We start from the raw sequence: 24,578 nt of genomic DNA, 5'->3' as shown, positions 1-24,578 counted from the left end.
CTGAAGAGCAGTTTATCCAGCTGCAATAATGAAGAATTTTGTTTTGCAAAATGTAGTTATGACATTGAAGGTGATAATTTCCTTCTAGTAAGTACCATGGCATCTTCAGTAATTGGTATGACTGGGTTCTGCATCTCATCTTAAATGAGTATAGCTCCTCCAGTATCACACTGGGGTTTTAACAGAGATCTTCATTAAGAACCATTCTTCTCTCTGAACTGTCAGTGCCATTTCAGGTAAGCCTATAGATGGCTGCATGAATACTACTAGTTTTGTTTTTCACATTACCAGTTTAAACACTTGGAGTGCTTGTAAAAGTGCGTATATGTTCTGTGTATTACTGCAACTCCAAAAGCGCGCACTAGCACCGGTTGTTATGACGGTCTCCATTTACAGCCCAGTTTCTGTGCAAGCACAGGTGAGATGTTTAGGTGGTGCAGGCACACTGGTTCAGGGGTCCTCACAGTGCAACCCCACGCTGCTCCTGCCCACCCCTCAGTGACGGCACAGATATGCAGAGCACTCTGCCCATTCACACTGATGCCCCCCACCTCCCCTCTCTTCCCAGTTCCACACTGGCCAAACTGTAACCACCGTAATATTCAGATGGTGTTGGCTTTGTGCAACATCCCCTTCCCCAGCTCATTAACGACACAGTGCATCCTATTACAAGCAAAACTTTAGATACTTTTATTTAGAATTTTAACAACATTAACCTTTTAATTACAAATTTAAATATTTTAACAGTAGTCATAACACAATACAATATTTTTAAACTTTTACATTTTTTTTTAATTAAAAACAATAGGTCTGTCTCCACCTCCCAGAAAACAAACACAATACAGAGAGGAGGCTGCTGTGCCTGTATAGGTACAACAGTGGATGGAGGGAGTGCTGTGTATGGACAATGAACCATTTTACATTAACCTGGGTGATTTGGGAAAACAAACTGAACAGTTTCAGGTACAAATGGTTCAAATAACCACATAGCAATATTGTTTAGCCTTGAAACAGCACAGTCCTCTAGATGTTCTTTAGAGGGCCTCCCATTTTAATACTGACATGGTGTGATTCTGCTTAGCTTGTAAATTACCAAGATTTGCAACACACGGTCCTATGGCTAGCAGGAATAGGGCCCTTCCTTTTGTTTCCAGGCAACATTATGGACACAGTTTAGTTTTGAAATCTATCATACCTATGCCTGACATAGCCACAGCTCCTAATATTGTGTTATGTATATTCTTTTTCACTTTTTCATATCGGTCACATGTAAAACCCTGCCTTGCATAGGGCTCAGTTCCTGTTTGACTGCTCTCAGATCTTCTTCCTTGAGGCCTAGGACCTTAATGTACAGAACTACACAGTGTGCAGATTAGCAGGCAGGAAGAAGCAGGTCTCTGCGGTAGAAGCATCATGTTGATATGCACAGGTAGAGTAAGAACAGGACAGGGATGAAAAGGACGGGAAATTAGAGAGAAACACACATATACACACTTCCCCTCTCATGCTTGATCAAAGCAGTTACAATCTAAATTCCAAACCAAGTCAGCTAAACAAGTGGTTGGGATTCTTAAGTTCATCTCAGCATCTGCAGTAAATGGCACCTAATTTGCCTTCATTCAAAGGAATTCATTAAGTTGGCAAGCACAATAAGCCTTTTATAGCCCTGTGCTGATTCCTTTTAAACCAAACTCTTTGTACAAACACTTGCACTCTGACAAATAGACTCTTCTTAGTTCAGAAGTCAGATGTACAGGTCACAAGGTTTTTGGACTCTCTTCCTGAAACCTTTTTAAAAATCAGGATCACAATAAAATATTTTCCAGTCCCTAAGCATCTCCAATATAAGATTCGAAACTCTCTACTGAGCTTCTAAAAGTGTTGTCTGCTGAGTCCTTTAGAATTCTGTAATGCAGACCATTCAGCTTGGATTCTCTCTATTTTTACTTCTTTAAAATGGCTTTAATTGTTACCTTCTTTTAGTTACTGTTCATTTCTTTTCATACTCTTCACACAAAAGGAAGGTACATCTTTACAGAGCTAGGTAGAAAATAGCTAAAAGAAGAGCTGTATAGATGCAAAGTAAAAGGAATGTAAGAAAATGATTAAAAAGGCAACTAAAACACACAAAATTCACATTATGTGGAGACCACAATATATTTGTACAAGTACACGTTCTTATACATATAGAGTTGGTGGTCAGTGAGAGGCTTAGACCTTGGAGGCCAAATTTAACTCAGTTAAACTATCATAAATCTGGAGCAATTTCGATGACAGTTAATCTTGCTGACTTAGCTTAATTCCTCCATATTTACATTGGTAACTAGAAGCAAATTCATCCCTTTGTGATTTATTTGGAAATTGTGAGCAATGGCATGGACATTGCTGTAAATTAAATTATTTTTGAGTTCTTCACTTGGCATTAAGAAATAAGTCAGAGAAATAAAATTTCTACAAGCAAAAACATGAGAAAATAGTCTCAACAGTCCAACAGATGCTGTAGCTCTGCCCTTTATATTTGATAGTAGAATCACTGTTCCTGCTCCTTACAAGTATGTTACATCTCATTCTACAGTCTCTACAGTCATGCTGTAGTTTGTGACTGGAGACAAAGTCTCAAAATCCACTTCTAGTGTTCAAAAGTTTGTCACTTTAACCTTCAAGTTTCCTCTCAATTTTCATCAAAACGGTCTCAAATCTTCATCCTGTGTCACTGGATCTTCTCTACAAATTTCCTCCCTTCTCTTTACTTACTGTTTAAAGACACGGAAGCTGCTGTGTACAATGACCATTTTTCAAGTTTTCTTCTATTACTGAATGATTTTTATGGACTCTATACTCAGGTATATTAGAGTTTTCATTTCCTTATTGGTTTCCAGTTTATAAATCTGAAACAGATAGACTCCTTAATGAAAAGGAAACCAGGAAGAAAGAGTTCCCTCCATTTACCCTTTAACCCAAAGAAGATGAGTAGATTTATTCTTACCTCTCATCTCGTCTTCCTCGGAACCGTGCATCCTCAGGATCCCGTGGATATCTATCATCTGAAGGTCTCCGTCCTTCCCAAGCACCAGGAGGCCCACGGTTTGAACCCCCTCCTTCAAATTCCCTGTGATCAGGAGGAAAGGGAGGCCCAGGTCCACCTCGTCTCCATTTTTCATCTTGCAATGGTGGGCCTCCTCTCCCCTCAAATTCCCGTAATCGATGGCCAAATCTCTTATCTGGATGGAAGTCGTCACGGAAGTCATCTGGTCGATCAAAGTCATCATGGAAATCTGGGTGAGGTCCTCGTCTATCTGGCATGCCCCTGCTGTCTCTACCATCACCCCACTCCTGGCCACCTCGAAACAACCCTCTCTCAGGCCCATGATCAGGACCACCACTGTTCTGGTCGTGCCTTCTATCTGAGAGAGGGCCCATGTGATGGTTTGGTGGACCACGGGAGTCACCTTGAGGGAAAAAATCATAGCAGATTTCTGTAACGTTTTCTAAAAACGCTCTAGGATGCTCTAGTTCGTACATTTCTACAAATCATACACCATACATTTCACATTAAATAATTTTTGGGGGAAAACTTTTCCTCTATATTCCAGCCCAAGTCTACGGAAGCCTTCCTCTCAGCCAAGGCCCTGTGCTCTGCTGTAGCCTTTTCTGTCTAGAGGCACTGCACTGAACAGCCTCTTTTAGGAGAGTCACTCACAGAAGAACAGACAACATATTTAATTACCTTTATTAAGACCAGGTCCTTGGTTGTGAGGGCCAAGACGACCTTGTCCTCCCTGCTGCCCCAGTCCTGGTATCAGTGGTGGAGGACCTGGGTTCTGTCCGTCCTATGAGCATATAATAAGAAAAGCCATGTGAATTGCCATGCGCGAGTATTTTTGCTTTTAAGCTTTTTGTAAGGGGGCAAAACAATTTTCTTTACATAAAGACTGCATCTTCACAGGTCTTACAATAGAAACAGCTGATTTTCCAATGGTTTCAGCCTAATTTTTCAGACATTCACATCAGTAATGCTTTTCAGTCACTGTTTGAGAAGCACATAATTTTATAGGAAACTTAGCATTTCAAGGACTAATATTTTACCCATAACAACCAAAGATTATAAAACTCATATTCTAGCTGTCTGTTAGAGAAGACATGGAAACTGTGTATATTTGTTTGAAAAATATCAAGTACTCATTTATATACAGTTAAAGAGCTGCATAGACCGAAGACTTCCTTTGGAAATGACGACAAAAACGAAACAATGAAAAAATAAAAGTATCAAGAATGTCGGGACGGGGGGGACAACAACAGGGACATAAGAGAATCTCTCCTATAAACCTTTGTAAACTGTTAACATGGAAATACATGAGTTTCATTTTTTAACATGCTGGCGAAGTTTGTTTTTCTTAATTCTAATTCTAGGATCAAAAGGAAGTACTAATACTTGGCTAAGCACCAAGAGACAAGTTGTTAAGGGGTTATTAAGCAATGACAGGGCTAAAGGCAGAAGCTGCAGTCACCTGCTTTTCCTCAAGCAGAAACAGTAGAGTGAGCAGAGGTTTGTGTAAGTTATATGATCCCAAAGAAAAAATAAAGTGTATATATATAAAGTCTTTTGTTATTTTCTCTTTTTTTGTGACTTTTAAAGGATAAAATAATGTTCTTTAAATTCAGCTACTGTCACAGGCCCAAGAAAGATTTCTGCAAGTACCACATTTACACTGGACCCACTATGATAACATTGGTTGGGAAACAATGTGGTTGAACTGTCCGATTCTGCCTTTAAACAGCAAAGGCCAGACAAAAAGTCATCATTTGGGGTTTGTACTTGACTGGAACTAAAAGGGGGCACGTACATAATTCACACTGTAGCAATGAGATCCAGCAATAAAAGCGTATCACTGTGAACAAGACAGAGCTGAAACTTGCAAGATTGCTATACAAAACCTTTTTATGTTGACATCACAAAAAAAAAAAAATTCCCCCCCAAACCCATACCAGAAAACCCTAAACACATAATATTTTTTTCCTAGACATGTCTAATATGCAAGATTTAGACTTGGCCTTCATACTGGCTTGCAAAAAAACCTCCAGACTGCAAGTAGTTTGTAAATGCTTAAAAACCTACACTCCATCACTGTCATTGTACTCATAATTACACTGCTTAATCTCTCCATGAATCACAGTTAACTAACTTTCATGTTCTACATTTATTTTTGAGAAACACTGTCTTTTTTCTTTTTCTGTTTGCAGAGCAGCAATAAGTTACTTTGTGTATTTTTCCCATCATATCTTGAAATACTGGTTTTAAATTAAACATTTATATTCAACTGCAATATAGGTGATAAACACAAAAAAGCACACAAATATATACTACAAACATCACATTTGCATCAAGTAATTTTGTAAGGACTTTGAAAAAAAAGCAAAACAAAAGGCCTGGTCCAATGCCTATTAAAAAAAACCCAAAAAATACTTTCCCAGTGACTGAATGTTGACGTCAGTCCAGAACAAATAAATTCCCTCACTAGGTAAGATCCAGCTATCATAGTGCTCCTGCCAATCTTGACCAAAAGGCTGGAGTTCCATGATTTCTCATATATTTAGCATATGCTTACTTACAGTAAACTTTATTGAACTTCTTAAATTTATGCCACTAGTGTTTAACCAAAGCAGCAGTTTTTAACACTCACTAAATGAGCTTCCTTAGCATTTAGCAAAAACCTCTATTCCAAACAAATCACGCTTCGACAAGGTAGGAAGACAGAGCCGTAACACTGCATTTCCACATGCCTTTCATTTCAAAATACATTCCGGGCCCCAAACTGGGCTCAAAACTGAAAAACAAATATGTACAGGTCAGAAGGAGATACTGCGCTAAAAACTGTAAATGGCCTTGCGTACCCCGCACCTTGAGGCGGGTACGTCTGGAGCACCCCACACCGCCTCCACCGTCGGCTCAGGGAGTCCCCAACGTGGGCTGAGGTTCTGCATCAGTCAGATAAGCCGGTTACTGGTATATCTGCCCTATATATGCAAATGGCACAGCCACTTTATGATAGCCATCTGTATTAATTAAAACTATGCACTGAAAGGGGAAAGAATTCTTTGTATTCACCCATAAGAAAAATTTGCATTTCTTCTAAAATACTGCACAACTTCCTAAAGTTTGTCTCTATGGGGACAAGAGACTTGGCCTGAAGTATTCGTACCTCACTCAACCAGTAACTGAGATGAAATTCAGCACATCTATCTAAAAAGAATGTGAGAAGATCAAGTCTAAATTAGCAATAGCAAAAGAGCTCCAAAGTACTACTGCTAACTTGGGGATATTCTCTTTATCCATCTGCATTTTAATATCACCGTGCCTATCTCCAGAATAAGATTTTGACAATCATATCTCAGGCAATTTCCTTCTCAAACAGTTCTCCATTGCATTTCATGTTTGCAGAAGGTAGCAGATCTCACGTTCATGAAGAGATGTACATCTCGCCCACATACTCTGCAGTACATCTCTGCTTTCATCATGCAGGTAATAGTGGTATCTTATATGGCAATTAACCTTTACAAATATATATAAATGTTCAGTATTAATGTCACAAGCCCTTGGTAAAGCAGATATATATTCATACACTCCTGCTACTGAAAAGGAAGGCAAGTCATTTGTACAAGTTTACAGAAGATAAATGTCAAATTCGGAACAAAAACCAAGCTAAAGCCTATTGTTTAAAAAAAAATCACAGATAGCGCCTTTTTAAATAAGAACTATTATTATATTCATATTACAAAGAAGCAAACTGGAGCAAAACCTGACATTACGAATTTTAAAATCTGTTCATTTTTAAAAGACATTACCATATTAGAGCTACACAAGGAAGGAAAAATGGTCAAAAATACCTTGCTTTGTTTTTTAATACCATAGGAGATTTCAAGATAGCAGTATTCATTGAAAATAACCAGCCACCCATCAAAAGCAACCTACTGAATTCTGACCAGAGTGTTAACAGCAGGGTCAGACAAGGACAGCCCTACACATATATGTAAACATAGACAAACTTTTATACACCCACAAGCTTGTTAATTATTCTCAAAGCAGAAAAGTTAGTCTCCCTGGGATAGCAATGAAAAACACTATGCTAGTTTAAGTTAGATAGTTGTGGAACCAACTCTCGTTCGCTTAACTTTGATGCTTTTGAAATCTCAGCAACAGTGTTACATTAACAGACTTCTGGAGGGAATTATTGCTGATTTGTAAGGAAAAAAATATTCAAATAAAACCACAATTTGTAGGCTACTCTGCCTCAATCCGAAACAGAATCACTGAACTAAAGCTCATTTCAATATGTCATCGCTCATTGTGATTGGCACTGGACTACACACTAAGGATAGGATGCATACCTGTCTGAAGCTTTAACTTCGAAACTATTGAGTACAAGTCCAAAAGAGTTAATTCTGTTTAAAAAAACCCACACATTTTTTAAAATTGAGTAAGTAGATTTTTTTTTCCAAACATTCCCTTCAAAATTCACCTTAAAGCTGAAGACAATCAAGAGAAATTTTAAGTACAGAATCAGTGCCATACAAATAGGAACTTGTAAGAGCGAATAAATACAGGAAAATAAATACAGAAAGCTCTGCATTATCTGTGGTAGATCAGAAGATGGAATGAGCCCATTACGGAAGATGCTGAAGAGGACAGAGCAGGTTGCACCTGGTACTGAACCAGACTTAATCTAAACCTGACTTGATTCCTGCAGAATTGATTGGGGCGTCTATAAGCGACACTCTCCAGTATTCCAGGTCAGCTAAGCGCAAGTATATTGCTGAGCTGGGGAACCCTCCTGGAGCTGAGTGCCAAGGCAGCACGGCACAGGGACATCCAATTGGCAGCACAGCGGTCAGCACACATCCAGGCCACGCTCAGCAGTTCCAGCTCAGTGCCCACCCTACCAGACCTGGGCTCGTCCTACACAAACCTGTCTGATACCTGTGCTCCCTCTTGTGCTTCTTGGCAAATGGTGCAGTAACGAGTTAACGGTGTACAACACCAATCTCTTAACTTGTGCTCCAGAAAGTACAAGGTGGCTAAACGGTTTCTATAGCAAGGTAGGAAGCAGGATAGCTGTGTTCCTGTGTGCTTGGTTTGAACTGGTAAGTTCAACCAGACCTAAGCTGATTCCAGGTGTGTCAGCATCTATGGTAAATTCATCCCATAGTTCAGATTAACTACTCTGGGACAACTGAGAGTTGGCAGTAACTTGCTTTAATTAATACATATGAGTTTTCTTATGTTCAGTTTGCTTAAATTCAGCTTTTATTAGTGCTTACCTAGTTCCCAGAAAATTCACCATTTAAGACAGCTCAGTGTCTTTACATTAAAAAAACCTAGAGTTTCTCTTAAGGTTACATATTTTCATAGCAGACTGATTTCTGTACCAGTATTTCCAATAATCCCTCTTCTACAATTACCTCTGCTGTTTCCAAACTACATAACCCTTTTCATTATCATTTAAGTTTTCCTGAGGCCTCAGTCTTGCAAATATACCAAACCTCCAGCCTCTCAGCTCTTGCTTTGCACTTCTACCATGTGATGTTATCATTCCTACATTCTTAACACTCTTCTTGTTATACAGACCAACACATACCTGATTAAATGGGGGACGAGGCCCATCACCCAACAGAGGCGTTTTCTGCTGCTGGAAAGGCAGAGGGCCCTGGGAAGGGTGTGGCCCCCTTGAAGGGTTCGGTTGTCCCTGAGGTCCTTGCATGTTTCCTTGAGGCCCTACTAAAGAGCCTTGCGGAGGTCCCTGCTGGCCTTGTGGACCTGGTGGCCCACGCAATTCTTGTGGCGGTCCTAACATTGTACCTTGAGGCGGGGGTCCCTGGAGGCCCCTCATCTCCTGGGGACCATGTCCTAGTAAACCACTTTGCATATGAGGACCTCTCATTTCTTGCGGATGACCCATCATCATCCCTTGTGGAGTAGGTCCCTGGTTATCTCTGGGTCCTGGTGGACCCTGCATCCCTCTTGGATTAAGTCCCATCAAAGGCCCTTGAGATATAGGGCCCTGCATCCCTTGAGATCCCGGAGCTCCTTGCATGCCATGAGGAAGAGGTCCTTGCATTCCTCGGGGACCAGGTGGCCCTTGCATTCCTTGACCACCAGGGGGACCTTGAGGACCCAAGTGACCTTGTGGGCCAGGTGGACCCTGCGGTCCTAAATGAGTCTGAGACCCAGGTAGACCCTGTGGTCCTAAGTGGCCTTGTGGGCCAGCATTACCCTGTGGACCTGGAGGCCCCATTGGCCCATGAGGGCCAGGATGTCTCTGCATTCCTTGATGTCCATGTAAATCCTGAGGCCGTGGCATTCCTTGTGGAGGCCCTTGGGGGCCTGGAGGTCCTTGTGGTCCCATGAACCCTTGTGGACCTGCAGCTCCTTGGTGTAATGGAGGACCTTGAGGTCCCATTTGTCCTTGGGGTCCTGGAGGTCTGAATTGTCCTTGTGGACCAGGAGGTCCCATCTGAGGCATATTCATTGGCATCTGCTGAGGTGGAAGTGGCTGCTGAAATCCTTGAGGCATCTGTGACATTGGGCCTTGCCCTGGAAAAGGCTGGGGTCCATGAAGAGAGCCTCCTGGAGGCGGTGGCTGCACTTGCTCAGCTTGCTTTTGTGCAAGTCTCTCAATCTTCAGTTGCTGTCCAAAAGAAGAGACCCAGAAAATCAACTAAACACATAAGTATATGTAACAACTAAAAATCAGAAGCAATCATCTCATTTCTCAGGAGTTTAAAAAGATTTAGTGCTTTTCTGTTAATTAACAACTAAAAAAAATACAACTAAAGAGATCCATAGATCAGTGTTAGTTAATTGAAATGCAGGGGCCTCACTGAAGGTTTCATAGCATCATGCATTAAGTCCAATACCCTGTTCAATTAGATGTTTTTTTGAAAAAAGGTGAAAGGACTGCAAAAGCAAGCTACGCATTTTGGTGTTGAGGTCCAAATATAGCACATAAGACCACTAAAACAAATTTGCTAATCACTGTCTTTATATACATACCTCCAAGAGTTGTGGGTTTGTGTACTGAAGTGCTGCCATTTCCTGTTCAATCTCTGCCTGCGTCTTCTTTTTCTCCTCCAGCTTAGCATCTTCCTTTCTATCGTTCAATGGCTCAGGTGGGGGAGGCAAAGGAACTTTATTCTGCATCCATGCCTATGAAGAATAGTAAACACAAGATGAATTCTGTGGAACATGTGTGCAATATGTTGCTGCTTTGGGAAAGGATATGCTGGAATGCTGTGTAGTATGGATATTCAGAAGCTGAAAACAGTGCTGAATAAAACTTCCATATCTGATAACATCCTATTTTCCAGGTACAGATACAAGATATAAGGGATTTAACCAAATAATTTATGCTTAAATAGTAATTAAACTAACTACTGTGGTAAATTATTTTGCGCTGGGTGTTGCTATAAAAGAGCTGATACTGGAAATCCAAAACATTTCAACAGCCACACACTTTTTGAAGTTGGGAAAATAACGAGTTGTTCTCTTGTTCACTGTGTATCGGGTACTTACCTGCTGAAACTGTGCTGGTATTGGTTTTGCATAGGGCACTTTTTTCTGTGGCACCTTCTTTTGGTCCTTTTGCATTACTTCCTCCATTCCCCAGTCCAGTCCTGGGATTGTCATTTCAATATCGTTGGACTCATCTTTCCCTTTAGCACCAGGGAGACAAACAGTCAGAGCAATGCAGGTTTACAGAGAAATCCTGTTACTCTCTTTACAGCTTATTTAACAAAAGAGACCAAGAGGTTTTCAACTCTTCCTTCTTTACAGGGGAAATACGCACAATACTGAACTTTAGAAAAAAGTGTCTGCGCTACCAAAATATATGAAAGGAATGAAAGAGAAGTCACACAGTATCTGGATGGCTCAGGAAAATGCTTGCCCATAGCTACTACTTACCCATCTGCTCTTGCTCCATGGCTATTTTCAATTGCTCAGGTATTCCCATCCCAGGAATAACTGCTAGGCTGTTGGGTTCCAGATCATCTAGAGAAAAACAATACATATTTATACTTGGAACATTTTTCTTTACATTATCATTTTATCCCTTCGGATTCTCACATACTTTTACCATTGGTATCATTACATATTTCACAACTGGTGGGTCACTTTTTAATTACATACATGAATTACAGGATATTAAAAGAACCGCAAATTCAGACTCATAAATACACCCCCAAAAGGTCAGAAATGATGTCCTTTCAGGAAAGTTACATTTAGGGTAGAAGCTCAGAAAAGGAAATAATAAGCCATACCCATTCCCATTTTTGTTATAACGAATCTATATATTTTAAAACTTAAATTGGATTAAAGTGCTGCATTTTAATTAACATTCCCAAACACAGAAGAGCAAATAATAAAAAAATCTGAACAAACAAATGCCACCCCAGAGATGAAACGATTGCTGAGGTATGCCATAGAGCTGGGCAACCCTGAGCAGCCTAAAATTACCAAGATAAATCCTTAAGAGGGGGGTAAAGTTTTAAGATTTTAGTCAAGTTCAATAATTTGAAAGATTTTCCTGCTGTAGTTCAGGACTGTGGGAAGTCTTGAAGTCACATGAAGCTTTCAGGAAGAAAAGTAAACTGGAGATACTGCCAGAGGGAGAGCCAAACTGCCTTCCTGTGATCGACAGAGCAAGTCTTACCTCCGGGAGCTGTGGAAACAAAAGAAAACTCATTGTTGGAATGGTGATCGCTGATAACACGGAGAGCAATATCATCCTTGTAAAAAAATATCTTTGTCTAGGTAGTCACCAATGCTATAATACTCTTTCATCATCTTACCCAGAAGCTGCACTCTAGTGTCAGCTAACGACCTAGGCTTGTTCCTGACCCCAACCCTCTTTCTTCCATATTGAGGGAAATTGCCTCACCATATTCCACACCATCCTCTGACATCCCAGGCAGCAGATTCAAGTTGTAACGATCTCGCATTTTATCTCCAGGCCGATTTCTAGTCCAAAACTTGCTGTCAAAAGGAAGTTATATGATCTCAATAAAGGGTTAAGAGTATTAACTACTTTTAATCTAATTAGTTCTTTAATTTTTAGCGTGCTATCTTGATTATATAAGGATTCAACTCTCACTAAATCAAGTTCAGCACTAGATCTGAACATTAGGTGTGAGGTTCAAACAAAAAATAAAAAACAACAATTATCATATTGAATATATATATACACACACATATACAGATACAATTCAGAAGATACTTCAAAGTGTAAGGGGTATAAGTACAAGGCATCAACATCAGACCCTGAACAGACAGATATATTTCTAGTCCATTCCAAAAACTTCTCACTCAACTCAAATATATTCTCCATATGCAACTATGTTTGTCAATACACACATCCACATACAGAAATTTACTCCATATATAAAATGCTCCATGTTTACAGCATGTTCAACCTAAAAGTACAAACTATATCCCTCCAAATATGTTTGCAATGTGAAAAGACAGACATGACCAGCAGATGATATGCGGGAAAACATGCTGTAGAGATAAGAATATTTCTTCAGCAAGAAACTACAACAATTCTTTTTAAAAAAATTCTTCAGATTTCAAAGCTCACACAAACCCAAAAGCCTAGTGTCTTTTAAGGCTTCCTCAGATGAAGAAGGACGAGAGGTTAGACTCTACCTTTTAATGTAAGATGTTGGTGCTTTCCCATTTAGATAAGTTTGTCTCTCTGCTTTGCCCACTGGCTGTGTATCAGAATCATCCCAATCTCTATTCTTTGTTCACTGATGCCATGCACCTTTCTAGTTTCTAAATGTACATACATTCCCTTAGATCTTTTTTTTAAATACTTGAAAATACCTGGTGTGATCATTTGAGCCCGAACAGAGAATGTGTCCAAGGGGATGCCACGCCAGACTCCAGATCATTCCCTCATGGGCCATTTCCATGCCACCAACCTCCTTCTCAACCCTGATGCATCAAAAAACCCCCAGTCATCACACAGGTGAATATCTGCTACAGATACAATACAAAACCTTTGCAATTCACTTGTTCCTCTATCCCATATTTTGCTAAACTTAAGCCTCTGCTATTTTTCTATTGGGTGAATTGATTGTTCCCAGTTGTTCTTAATAGGGAATTCAGTAATGCAGGGATTTTTAACTGTACGTTTAGAAACAAAATAATTACAACATCTCAGAACAAGCTCTAACAAACTAGGAGTTTCAACCATTCATCACCCTCTCAACAAAAGACTATTTTCTGTGCAAGCAATTGTACCCTTTAAAATACATCTGCACAGAAAAACTTCTTCATAAATGAAGCATATTCACAAACTTTCTCAGGTATAGAGAAAAACCATATCATAAACATGCATGTTAAATACAGATTCAAAGGTGAAAAGTATATTTTATGTTTAGTATAATAGCTTGCACATCTGACCAACATCTTTCCAACGTGCTGATGAAAATGCCGCATACCCAACATGCCAGAACAACAAAGAGCCATCAGATCCTCCACTGGCGAACAGCCCTTCATGAACAGGATGCCAGGCCACAGCTGAAATACAAAAGTAAGTCACAATCAGAAAGTGTAATGCTAGGGTTTCTAATGAATGGAAATCAGCATCTCAAAAAAACTTTGATTTTTAATCCAAACTTACTAATAAAAATCCACATAATACAACAAATTCTGACCTGTGGCCTCCTTCTTATGACCCCTGAAGACCTGAAGTTCTTCTTTCAGATTACGAATGTCAAAGAGCTTACAGAGATGGTCACGAGAAGCTGTTAGCAGCCAGTTGCCATTCAGATTCAGTTTCACCTCCATCACTGTGTTTTTATGAGCATGTCTGCAAACAGAGAAAGACAGACTGTTTGTCCAGATACTGATTTCTCAGACACAAATAAAAATGTGATAATTTACCAGTCCCAAATATTCAGGTCAATAACAAAGTAGTTCAGGCTACTAAACCAGAATACTGTGGCTTTCTGTGCAAAGGCCCTATGCCTTAATCCTGTTCTTTTGTACTTCAGAGCAATTGGTAGTGCTCGTTGAGACAGTATTCAGTTACTGTGCACATTTCCAGTGCAGCATAAGAAATTTTTCATTGGCCAGATGAAACATCTCATTTCGGCTTCCATATCTCAATTCTGTTTTCGAAATGAGAACTGTGTGACTAGGAGGTCTATGGAGAAAGACAGTGATTTTAAATACGAAATATTAAAGTCACAATTTTCTAAGTATAGACTTGACTACATCTAACCTCTAGATTTTCTGACACAGCTAAAGCACTAGCTTTATATTTGAAGCAATTGTGTATGGCTGAAAAGATGTGAGGCAAAAAGATAAGAAGGGAATTAAAAAAAAAAATTTTATGAAGTTAGCTTATATTTGAGCAAATCAAAGGCTGTGGGCAAGAACTTACAGTGTGGCAAGGCTCTGGCCAGTCTTTGGGTCCCAGAACTTGATGGGCTGTTGGCTATCTTTACTTCCTGATACAACTAATCCCTTTGTTGGATGCCAGTCAACGCATTTCACATCTGCTCCATGTCCTGTTAAGAAGATAAAAATTGTTCATTTTGAGATTTCACAGACACTGAAAAGACACTGAAAAATTAAAGGGTGCACACCTTATAACTGTAATGTAAAACTGAATGAAAAACATCACAGAGCACAGGTCACAAAACAAAAATCAAACTAAATAAAAACTCTTCTGAGTTATTTAGGTTGCATTCCTTCCCACTAATCACTGGGAGCATCTTCTCCTTGGATTATGCCCTCAAACCAAGCTCACGTCACCAACATAAAAATTCTCTAAGAAGTTTCTGTTCAAACTGGTACTTTTCTTTAGGCTTTGGCCCTATAACACAATATTTTAAACATAACACTGATGAAGCGTTTGTATGGAGGTGGTAAGGGAAAATAACACTGTGACGCTTCACTTTCTGTGAAATATTGTAGAAATGAAAGGCAAATACAAATTTGTTCCTATCCTATCCGTACTACCCTTTTGCTGCCCTGTCAGAAAATAAGCAAAGAAATTAAATTATGCATCTGAAAACTAAATTAGCATATGATGAAAAGAAATCTTATGAGATGTAACGTCTTATCAGGTCAGACGGATTCAGGTTTTTCTAATGCTCAAGACTTAGGAGACAAAAAACCTCTTTATATCATTTAATTTTAAACAGACTGACTGACCTTGACAGAGCATCAGTGCTGCTCAGATGATCTAAAATCTGTCAAGAAGAAACGCCTGTTCCTGCTACACAACAAAATCATGTTTCTGAGCTGAACTACAGGGATTTAAAGAAATAATGAATGATAATTTCTTTCTCCAATCTCTCTCCATGTCAGCCCACTTCAAGGGAAGGCCAACAGTAATAGTCAATGCCAGAAAATGAGGTAGCATGCAGTAACTAAAGAAAAAAGCAAGGTGAGAAAGGAAGGGCTGTCCGCAACATAAAGGCACTGAAGTTATAAAATGGTACGGAAGAATGGTAGCATGTTCCATGAAAGACAGAGAGTTCCCATCAAAGTCAGACAGCTCCCACAAGTACTGCTTTGCTACATGGTGGAACACGTAACTTCAAGCACCACAAGCTGTCTTAATATAGGCCTCAATTTGACAAGACATTAAAAATTAATTTCAGTTGAAATTTTCCTGAGGCCACAGAAAAATCAAATTAGAATAAGCAATGTACTTATCTTAAAAATAAAAGCAAAATGTTAACTCATAGAGCACTCTCTCCGTCAAATGACTGCAACTTTCCTCTTCTCTGGAGGAAAGGAGAGGCAGGGAAGAGATTCTTGACCCAAGAAGAAACGAATATAGCTTTGGTAAGTATATGGGAAACAACTTTAAGGATTGATTGACGATAGGGATGAAGGAACCCAACTCTCCTCCCCCAGCCATAGCAGGCAGAATTGCCCTCGGAATATGCAGGGTCTCAGGGAAGAGCAGGATCCTGAAGTTGCCAAGACTATAAACGGGCTCACAAGCAACCACTCTGGTGGTCTGTCCTACCAACAGAGGGGCACTTTGAGATGCCTTGTTTCCCTTCTCTCTGGCTCTTCTGACGCAGAAAGAAATGAAAGGCACTGTCTGTCTGGATTTGCTCTGACTAAATCTCTCTCTCAACTAAAACATGAAGCTGAACGCTGAGCAAACCTTGCTTCCGAGTGTTTATTTGGAAGGAATGATTCGGCCAGCAGTAAGAAAGTGCTCTTCCTCCATAGTGGAAGGCAATTCATGCTTGCAGATTTTCAGCTGCTGATATTCTGTAGGTACTTCCCATCCTGCAGCCCCCAGGGAAAGACAGGGGATTTTAATTCAAGGGCAACAATAGGCCCTTGCAGAGAAACGTTCCATTACAGTTAATAACTGGTTGAACCGTATGAAAATGTGTGCAGACTAGAATACTTGAGTACTACCATAAATATGAAAAAACCAAAGCCCAGCAAAACCATAAAAAAAAACCCTACCCACACAGACTGGAATTACATTGGCCATGCTGCTCCTGAAATAGACAATTAGTAATGGAAGAGCGCTGAGAGACAAAGGGCTACTCTGTTTATTTGGTAAGACTGCATCCAAAAAATGAGTTATGCTGGTGAAAGGCCATCTCTGGATGACAGCTCATTCTGTGCAAGGCCTGATTTAGGCTTTTCTTTCAAGATCTAACCTGAGTTAAACCAGCCCAAATACATACCCTGAGGGAAAAAAGGCTGAGAGTGGGCAATCCACTTCAAGTTCAGAGCCGCACTCTGAAACAGAGCAACCAAAGCACCCACCCTCAAAAAGTCTTTGAAAGGGGGCGACAGTGACGGGACAGCACCAGACTGATGGGCTTCTCAGAAGCCAGGTTTGATAGTCACTACCCACTAGCCACAGACCACAAAGCTGAAAGGTAGTAAAAGATGCCAAGACACTCAGAACTTGTAACCAGAGCAGATGAATCATTAGGTACTTATCAGCAGGCCTTTGACCATCGTCAGCACATTAAAATTGACCATAGGGATCAGAAGAAACTTATCATATTTAAAAACATAACCATTATAAAGATAGATAACTGGCATTTCCTGCAGAGAGCAATCTTTCAACCAGCGTGCTCTGGACTACAGCAGCAGTGGGGGAAAGCTGCGACTCTCCTTTGTAACCTCATCAAAAGGATCTATCCTGCCCTCGAGAGAGGCACCTCTTAGACAAAGTTCTGCACTAAATGGGATCATCATATATACTTAGCTATAGGTTCCTAATGCAACGAAGCTTTCTTGAGAGAAAATAAATTCTTTCCTACAACAAATATGATTTAAATAAACTATTCCCAAGGGATGAACTAACTCAGAAGAATTACGTAAGATAACTGAACAGCATCATTAATAAGGCCTTTTTTAATTTCTTTTTTTTTTTTTAATTGGAGCAATTGACACTGTATCTTGCTTTTCCTTCTTTCTGCTGATAGATGTACATACTACTGTCTGTAATGAGACAGATGATGCAGAAAATACATTTAAAATAAGACTCCAGAGAAAAAGAAGCCTGGCAGATTTTACTTCGTAGTTGTTTTCAGGCTAAGACCTGGGAATTGGACACTCCTCTGCTACAGAACCCCTGTCAGCGAGCACCATGCTCAGAAAACCTTAATTCATTGAAATCTCTGTAGTTTACACTCCTTATTTGCTGCCTCTAAACAGCTTTTGCTCAGTAACTTCAACAGTCACACATATGTCTCTGTGACCTAGGAAAGTCAGGATGGGAATTCCGCTGTGAGCAACGCTTGCACCCTTTCTGCCCCCCTGAGCCCCTGTCTGTAGAAGGCATAGATGTTTTATCATTTCCCTGTCTTGTAGGGACACTTTATGCATAAATTAATTGAAATGTGTGACTTGTTTAGAAGTCATGGCAATGGAAGGCCTATAAACAAACTGAAATGAAAGACTGAAGGTAAAGGTTTTTGATAAACTGAACTCGTTTAAAATTGTGAGTTAATGTCTGCACATAAACCAAGATACTAACACTTGTCAGTTTTACTTACTACAACTTTTTCTAACCTTCTAAAAAAAATCTGCAGCAAAAATAAGGACAAGCATATGTAGATTCTTTAAAAAGTTCAGATATACAAAATTATTCCTCTAATAATACTTCTCGTGTGCATAATACATTTTTGAACTGAGTGACTGTAGTCACAAGTTAATTAAAATACTGATTTTTAATACTTCTAGCCAACTTATTTGAAGGGTTGTTTTTTAAGACACTGAACAGAAATACTGGCTGGTGAAAGGCATAACAAGCTATAAGAAGATTACGTGTAATAGTGTTTGATCAAATCCAGCATGTCACAAGTCTGGAAAAGTACACATAAATTAAGGACTTGATTTTTTTCCCCCCTCTCACTCTAATTTCTGCATATATGACTTAGTGAATGTAATATATGGTGTAAAAAAGCTGGTTTGGATCATTGTCTTTTTATTACAGTCTATAATATATCTATATATTTTATAATGCAACTGTGTATAAACCATCAATTATAGATATATCAGGTTTATTGCTGTAGCTAAATTTTTTTCTATTATATCCTTTCCCCTAGGAATGAGTCCCATTCTGAAGGTACATAAATTGGAAAGAGGATTTTACAGATGATATTGTAGGACTTCTAGATCCTTCTCAGCAGTTATTTGGATGTATATACACATACTGAGAAGACAGTCTTAAGGCATCTTCTTGTACTTTTTTTTAACATCCATGTTCCAAAGAAAATGGATATTTGTAATTATATATATTTTAAAGAATGAACATAATCATTTAACTGCAACAATACTAACTGTTTCTCATTTAGAGAGACTTCTATTTGCTTGGATTTTTTTAAAGACACATGGTTCTCTTATGCTGTTTTAAATGGGGAGTAGAGCTGTGTATCCTCCACTTGAATTAGTCAGACTTGAAGCCTTTTAATCACGACACAGTAATGTTCACCTTCCTGTAATCTGTATCCCCAAAATAACAGACCACCTCTCAAAAAAGCAGGCCCTTTGTAGGGGCCTGTTGCCAAGGGATCTGCAAAGAGACATCAGGTCTTACTACTGTTCAAGCTAAGGTTCTCCACCCCCAAAAAGAAAAAAAAAATTCCCTTAGACTTTGTTAGTTGCTTCCAGCCTACTAGGCAAATCGGATTATTCTGCCCGTTCCATTTTTATGGAAGGCTTTTAAAATGTTATCTGACACTTACCCATTGCCCTAGCAATTCCCTGCTTCTATGTAAAGCTCACTGAGGAACTGAATACCTCATATCTACAAGAACCTAGGTACTGTTTTGATAACACCTATCAGGTTAGCAATAAGGGTAAGAATATATTTTAACTCCAGTAATTTAGTGTTCTTTGCCCTATCACATTATGTGAACTATACTCCTCTTGAAACCTGTCCTGTGAGCTCTTTCACTTCCTATTCCCCACTACAAGAATGAATACCACAGAAACCCTCTATCTACAGATACACACTATGCTTTTTCTTTTTAGCATCATGTGCGAGGCTGGTGAATAAGAAATTAAGGGAAAAGCTCCTTTCAGTCTTCAGTGGATTAAGAACAATGCCTCGCACCGTACTTTCAGCCCTCTGTCCCATAAACGCAAGTTTTATTTTCCTTTATTTGCTCACAGTCTTTCTCTAGCTCTCTGTCAGTTTATTAAACATGGTATCTAGAGAGACTGCTAGAGTTTTAATCTACCAACAGGGAATGTCTCCTAGATCATCAGTATTCCTCTAAACCAGCAGCAGAATGGGACATCATTAAGCCTTGTTTACAAATCCCCCCCCCCCCCCCATTTTTTACAGTTCTATAATCATACTAACTTTTCTTCCCAGACAAAAGCTCTTATAACAGCACAGTTTGTTTTTATCATCTGTGAAATGAGAAGGTTAAAAAAAAATAATAATCAGTAAACAGTAATGAAACAGGTGTTGCTAAACCAATGAGTTTTTCCAAGATCACCCGAAACAGGTAATCAGCCCCTAAAATGTGTTTCTATAAATGAGTTTACAATTTTTCTGTGCTAGTCCCAACCGAACTTACACCACTCAGTGAATAGTTGAATTCTACAAAATCCTAAAACACTAGCAAAAAAAAAGTTTTAACTTAATGCTAGTTGTGTGCTTGCACAGCTTGCGTAATAATTAAAAAAATCTTGTTATATTACATGTAATTACCACTAACAGCATGTAGTGATCTGAATTCTTTACATCTGTTGAAATTCAATGACAATGTCTTCTGTAAGGGTTTATAGCGAGAGGAAGAAATCCATCGGGTCCCAGTGTATGTGGGAACTGGGTCATGCAGGGTTCAGTCTTTAACTAATGGAACTACTCACATGTTAAAGTGTTTAAATTCTTCATTTAATTGAAGGTAGAATGCTGAGCAACTTCCAATACTGAAATGCATTGCTTTGAACAGAAACAAAAATTACACAACTGAAAATGTCTACTGTTTTAGATTTGTGGTGTTAGGTCTTTTTTTTTTTTTTTAAAGAGAAAATCATTATGTTCATGCTAGAGTCTACAAACACTATAGAGATACCTTTCCTTTTAGACATATTTATGTTTTCCTAACTCCTGAATTTATTTTGAAGCATTATCACTGCCTACACCCAATCAAGGTAATCTCCTGTATATGTTGTAATACATATAGAGACAAAACAAATTTGACAGCAGGTTGTGCAACAGCACAGTAAGGGGACCAGCATCTGTAACATGTGAAGAGCTGTTTAACATTCTCTTAGAAGCGAGAACTATATGAAAATCAATGAAGTATGCATGTTTCACAATTTCTAACCATAAGACATAGTTAAGTCATATCTAGATTGATCACAGATAATTATCAACAGAAAGTTATTTTAGTATGTAAAAATATTACAAAATTTTCACTAATTTTGCTTAACCAGTGTCCAGATTTTCTAACTTACCACCACTTTTATGCACTTATCAAGAAAAACCTATGTATAACATTAAGTGCATCTCTGTCACTGAGAGTTCACCTATGTGAGGATGCTTTAAAATGCAGCATAATGCTTAGTGCAATACAGTAGTCATTATTTCTAATTAAGAAGTCATTATTAATCTTAAACAGAAAGCCATCAGGAAGCTCAGAGCTAGCTCAAGAGAAATGGCAGGAAAAATAGGGCAGAAAGTGTAAAAGGGGAAGATGCACCACATTAAAACTGTCCAACACCTTCTTATTCAATATATATATATATGCTAGTGCTTAGCAGTAACAGCAGCTGCATTCAAGGACACAGGCAGGTTTTTATCAGAGTTAGAGTTAAATTATTTATGCAAAGCAGACTGGATTCTACTTTGCACTTAGGCACAGTTATCTATTAAAATTCTCATGGCATATTACTTATAATTCCTTTGCCGCTATTCATCAGAGAATTAAGAGGGCTTTTTTAAATTGCAAAAGGTAGAACAATATCCTTTTTTTTGCTGGTTACATTATCTGTAAAGTAGCTGGGACTCGATGTTCTTCTGTTCAAAAACTAGCCAGCCTACTTCGAAAGCAGCAACACACTTGCTTTTCATTGACAGAAAATATTTATTTACAATTGTATTTACATTTAATGATATTAAAAATAAATGTTGTACAAGAAGCATTAAAAATGAACAGCAATTGTAAGAAAAATTCTCATGCTTCATAACAAACAGCTGACAGGAGCCAAAAAAACCCACTCCCTCAGAGAGAAACTGTCCCACAATTTTCTATTGCTTGTTTTCTGGCACCTTCAAGTATCTGGTACTAGTCACTGGATCTGAAAGAGCTTGCACTGCCTCTAATATTAGAGTGTTTACTGTCTTCAGCCATCAGACAAGACTGATTTCTAGTCTAATGCTGCATGGCAGTTACTACATAATGCCGTACAGAAAAGGGGAGAGTATAGCTGTGTCCAGGAACAGAACAACTGGTGGTCCTTCAAGGGAAGAAAAAGTGAACTTGAAAGATGAGAAATGCAATGATTTTGTCAATCACTCGCCTGCAGTTTCCACAAATTTGTGGCTTTATATCTGGGTACAGAATCCGTTTGCTGGGCAGCATGTTTTTTTTGTAAAAACAGAACAAAAAATATCCCCTAAAAGTGTGAGCTTTCACATTAAAATGTTCCCAGTCAAGTCCTCCAAAGATGAACTAAACAAGTGTTTTGGAGTCTGCTCATAGCCTGTACCATCAACTTCAAAAAAAAAAAAAAAAAGATTAATCTGATTAGAATGTCAAATAATTTGAAGCCTCACAATGACAGTATACCTCAAAAATAACTATTTAACTACTGCTCAGTCAGAACATACACTTATATTTTAGGAATCAAGAACGAAGTGGGGCATGTGTTAAAAGCTGGTGCCTGAAGCTAAGATTCTAGTAAGTGATGTAATTTTAAGATGCACTGATCCTAGAGTAGCTTCAGTGAAGTTTTTTAAACATATACTTAAGAAACTAGTTTTATTCACTAATTATTGAAAATCTTGACTGGTGTGTTCACTTGCTGCCATCAAGGTGTCAAAATCCGTAGCCTTTCGCCAAGCCTTTGCCTGTTACACCTGTGTGAAACACCACTAAGCAAAGCCAGACAAGTTTGATGTTTTTACTGAATACTACAATAAGTAACGGAAAGAAGGAATGTCAGAAACACAGCATTGATTTAGACATATTTTTAAATTAACTTGAAGCTAACAAAGAAACTTTGGTGCATCCTAAAATTCAGCATGACAATTCAGTGAAACGAGGGGAAAGGAAGGAAATCAGGGGACACACTGCAGCACTTGGTACCAGCTTGCCTCAAAATCTGTGCTCTGATCATCATTTCAGTCAAGTGGGAATACTTAGTTCCCAACTCAGGGGAGAGAACAAATACTTCCAGAAAAGCTAAGAGTAACCATGATTAATCATTTTCAGTACTTATTTCCTTTAACATCCTGCTGGATGTTCATTAAAGTTCTGCTAGCAATTACAGCTGTTGCAAGAGAAAAACCTAGTCCAAATATCTAGTCCAGAGGTTAATCCAAGTTTCAAACCACTGTCTGGCCACACGAGCAGACAGCACTCTCAGCAAGCTGCTAAAACCCAAGAAAAAAATTTTGTGGATCCCAGCAGAAAAAGTTACAAGAAGTCTTTTATATAACTTAATATACCCTTACTCCCAAGTGAACCCAATCTTTTAATAAAAACACCCAACACAGAAGGACTACCAAGATTTTTCAGTCAACTTGATCTTCCTTCATTGGAAGAAGAGGTTTCAATGTGTTTTTATAGTTAAGACTATAGGGCAGGATCCTACTTTTTTTACATCCCTTTGAGAGGTGAGGTACCTATCAACTCTCTTTTCTACTAGACAAGTAAATTACTTTTAAAGACAGCCATGTTCATCTGGCCAGTCACAGAAGAACACTTATCCAGCCAGCTTCTCACTTTTAAGGGACAGCAGGTTTGCAGGAAAACTGTTTTCCTTCTTGCCAACCAAAAAACCCATGTAAGCTACTTTTGATAGCCAGTTTACCAATACAAAACTTCCCATAAGTATGAGTCCTTTATCATTTTAAGCAAAGAAATAGTGAGTTTAGGTACACAAAAGTTAGGAAAACTGTTTTTTTTTTTATTCTAGGGCAAATACTGCATAGAGCACCTGTTCTCAGTAATAAGTGAACAGCAGTTAGCCCAGGGGTGGGCAGGGGGACAACAGAGAGATTATCAAACTTTGTATAGACTCTAGGAAAAGATTTATTTGTGTCAATCAACAATCCAGACAATTAGCAAGTATGAGAGGTCCAAGAAGGGATACGCAGATAGCAGCCATTTAACTTGCTCTTTGCATTTTACAAAACCACCAAGACAGCAAACTAGTGAACTGGTGGCAGAAAGCAGAGCACATAATATTGGCCTAAGCTACAAAGAACTACTCTTTCTATGCAGACGTGAAGCTGAACAGACTGGAGAATTTTCATCTCAAGCACAAGGGCCCAATTTTCAAGCAACTGAAATATGAAAGGGCTGTAAATTATGTAGACAGAAACACAAACAATGAGCAGAGTACTAAAACAGAAAAAAACCCAACGTGTAATACCATATGGTGACTTACAAACGTGTCTAATCTAGTGGTGATCTTGGGGTTAATGAGAAGAAACACAGCAAAATTAAAAAAAATTCAGTACAAAAATGTAATTAAAATGCAGGAGCAAAACAATGATTTGAATAGTGTTACAGAAACAGAATAGAGATAATACCTTCCATTGAAATTTCAATCAAGCAGCAAAGAAAAGCTGAGCTCAGGTGAGACAGAAACAAGGAATGTTTTATCAGAGTCTTACTTCAAATTTCTGCACCATCAGTGCTCTTATTTTCCTGTACCTTCCCATATCACTATCACCATATCTGCAGACTTAGTCCTCTTTCCTGCCACCTATTAATTTCAAAATTTAAGAAAATATTTTCCTCTTTCAAATTTAAAGATAATACTAAAGTTCCTATTTAAGTAGGGGAACCCAAATACTTTCTGTTTCAATTCAAAAAATAGGTCCCCT

At 38.7% G+C, this 24,578-nt stretch overlaps 1 protein-coding gene across 1 annotated transcript in view; it reads right to left on the bottom strand.

Annotated features, from left to right (window-relative positions):
* WDR33 (WD repeat domain 33) overlaps window positions 1-24,578 on the bottom strand; it is a 72,175-nt gene that overhangs the window by 5,510 nt on the left and 42,087 nt on the right. The window contains exons 8-18 of the mRNA XM_087739827.1: window positions 14,445-14,571; window positions 13,714-13,868; window positions 13,498-13,576; window positions 12,878-12,988; window positions 11,934-12,028; window positions 10,958-11,044; window positions 10,568-10,707; window positions 10,049-10,201; window positions 8,634-9,683; window positions 3,728-3,830; window positions 2,987-3,449 (exon numbers count right to left, since the gene is read on the bottom strand). Of these exons, the coding sequence (XP_087595953.1) occupies window positions 2,987-3,449; window positions 3,728-3,830; window positions 8,634-9,683; window positions 10,049-10,201; window positions 10,568-10,707; window positions 10,958-11,044; window positions 11,934-12,028; window positions 12,878-12,988; window positions 13,498-13,576; window positions 13,714-13,868; window positions 14,445-14,571 (2,563 nt within the window). The remainder of the gene's footprint in view (window positions 1-2,986; window positions 3,450-3,727; window positions 3,831-8,633; window positions 9,684-10,048; window positions 10,202-10,567; window positions 10,708-10,957; window positions 11,045-11,933; window positions 12,029-12,877; window positions 12,989-13,497; window positions 13,577-13,713; window positions 13,869-14,444; window positions 14,572-24,578) is intronic.

Source organism: Nipponia nippon, unplaced genomic scaffold (genome assembly GCF_047370975.1).
Source record: "Nipponia nippon isolate SJK-2023a ecotype South Korea unplaced genomic scaffold, ASM4737097v1 scaffold_7, whole genome shotgun sequence".
Lineage (NCBI taxonomy): Eukaryota > Metazoa > Chordata > Aves > Pelecaniformes > Threskiornithidae > Nipponia > Nipponia nippon.
This window is presented reverse-complemented; position numbering and strand designations above follow the sequence as displayed.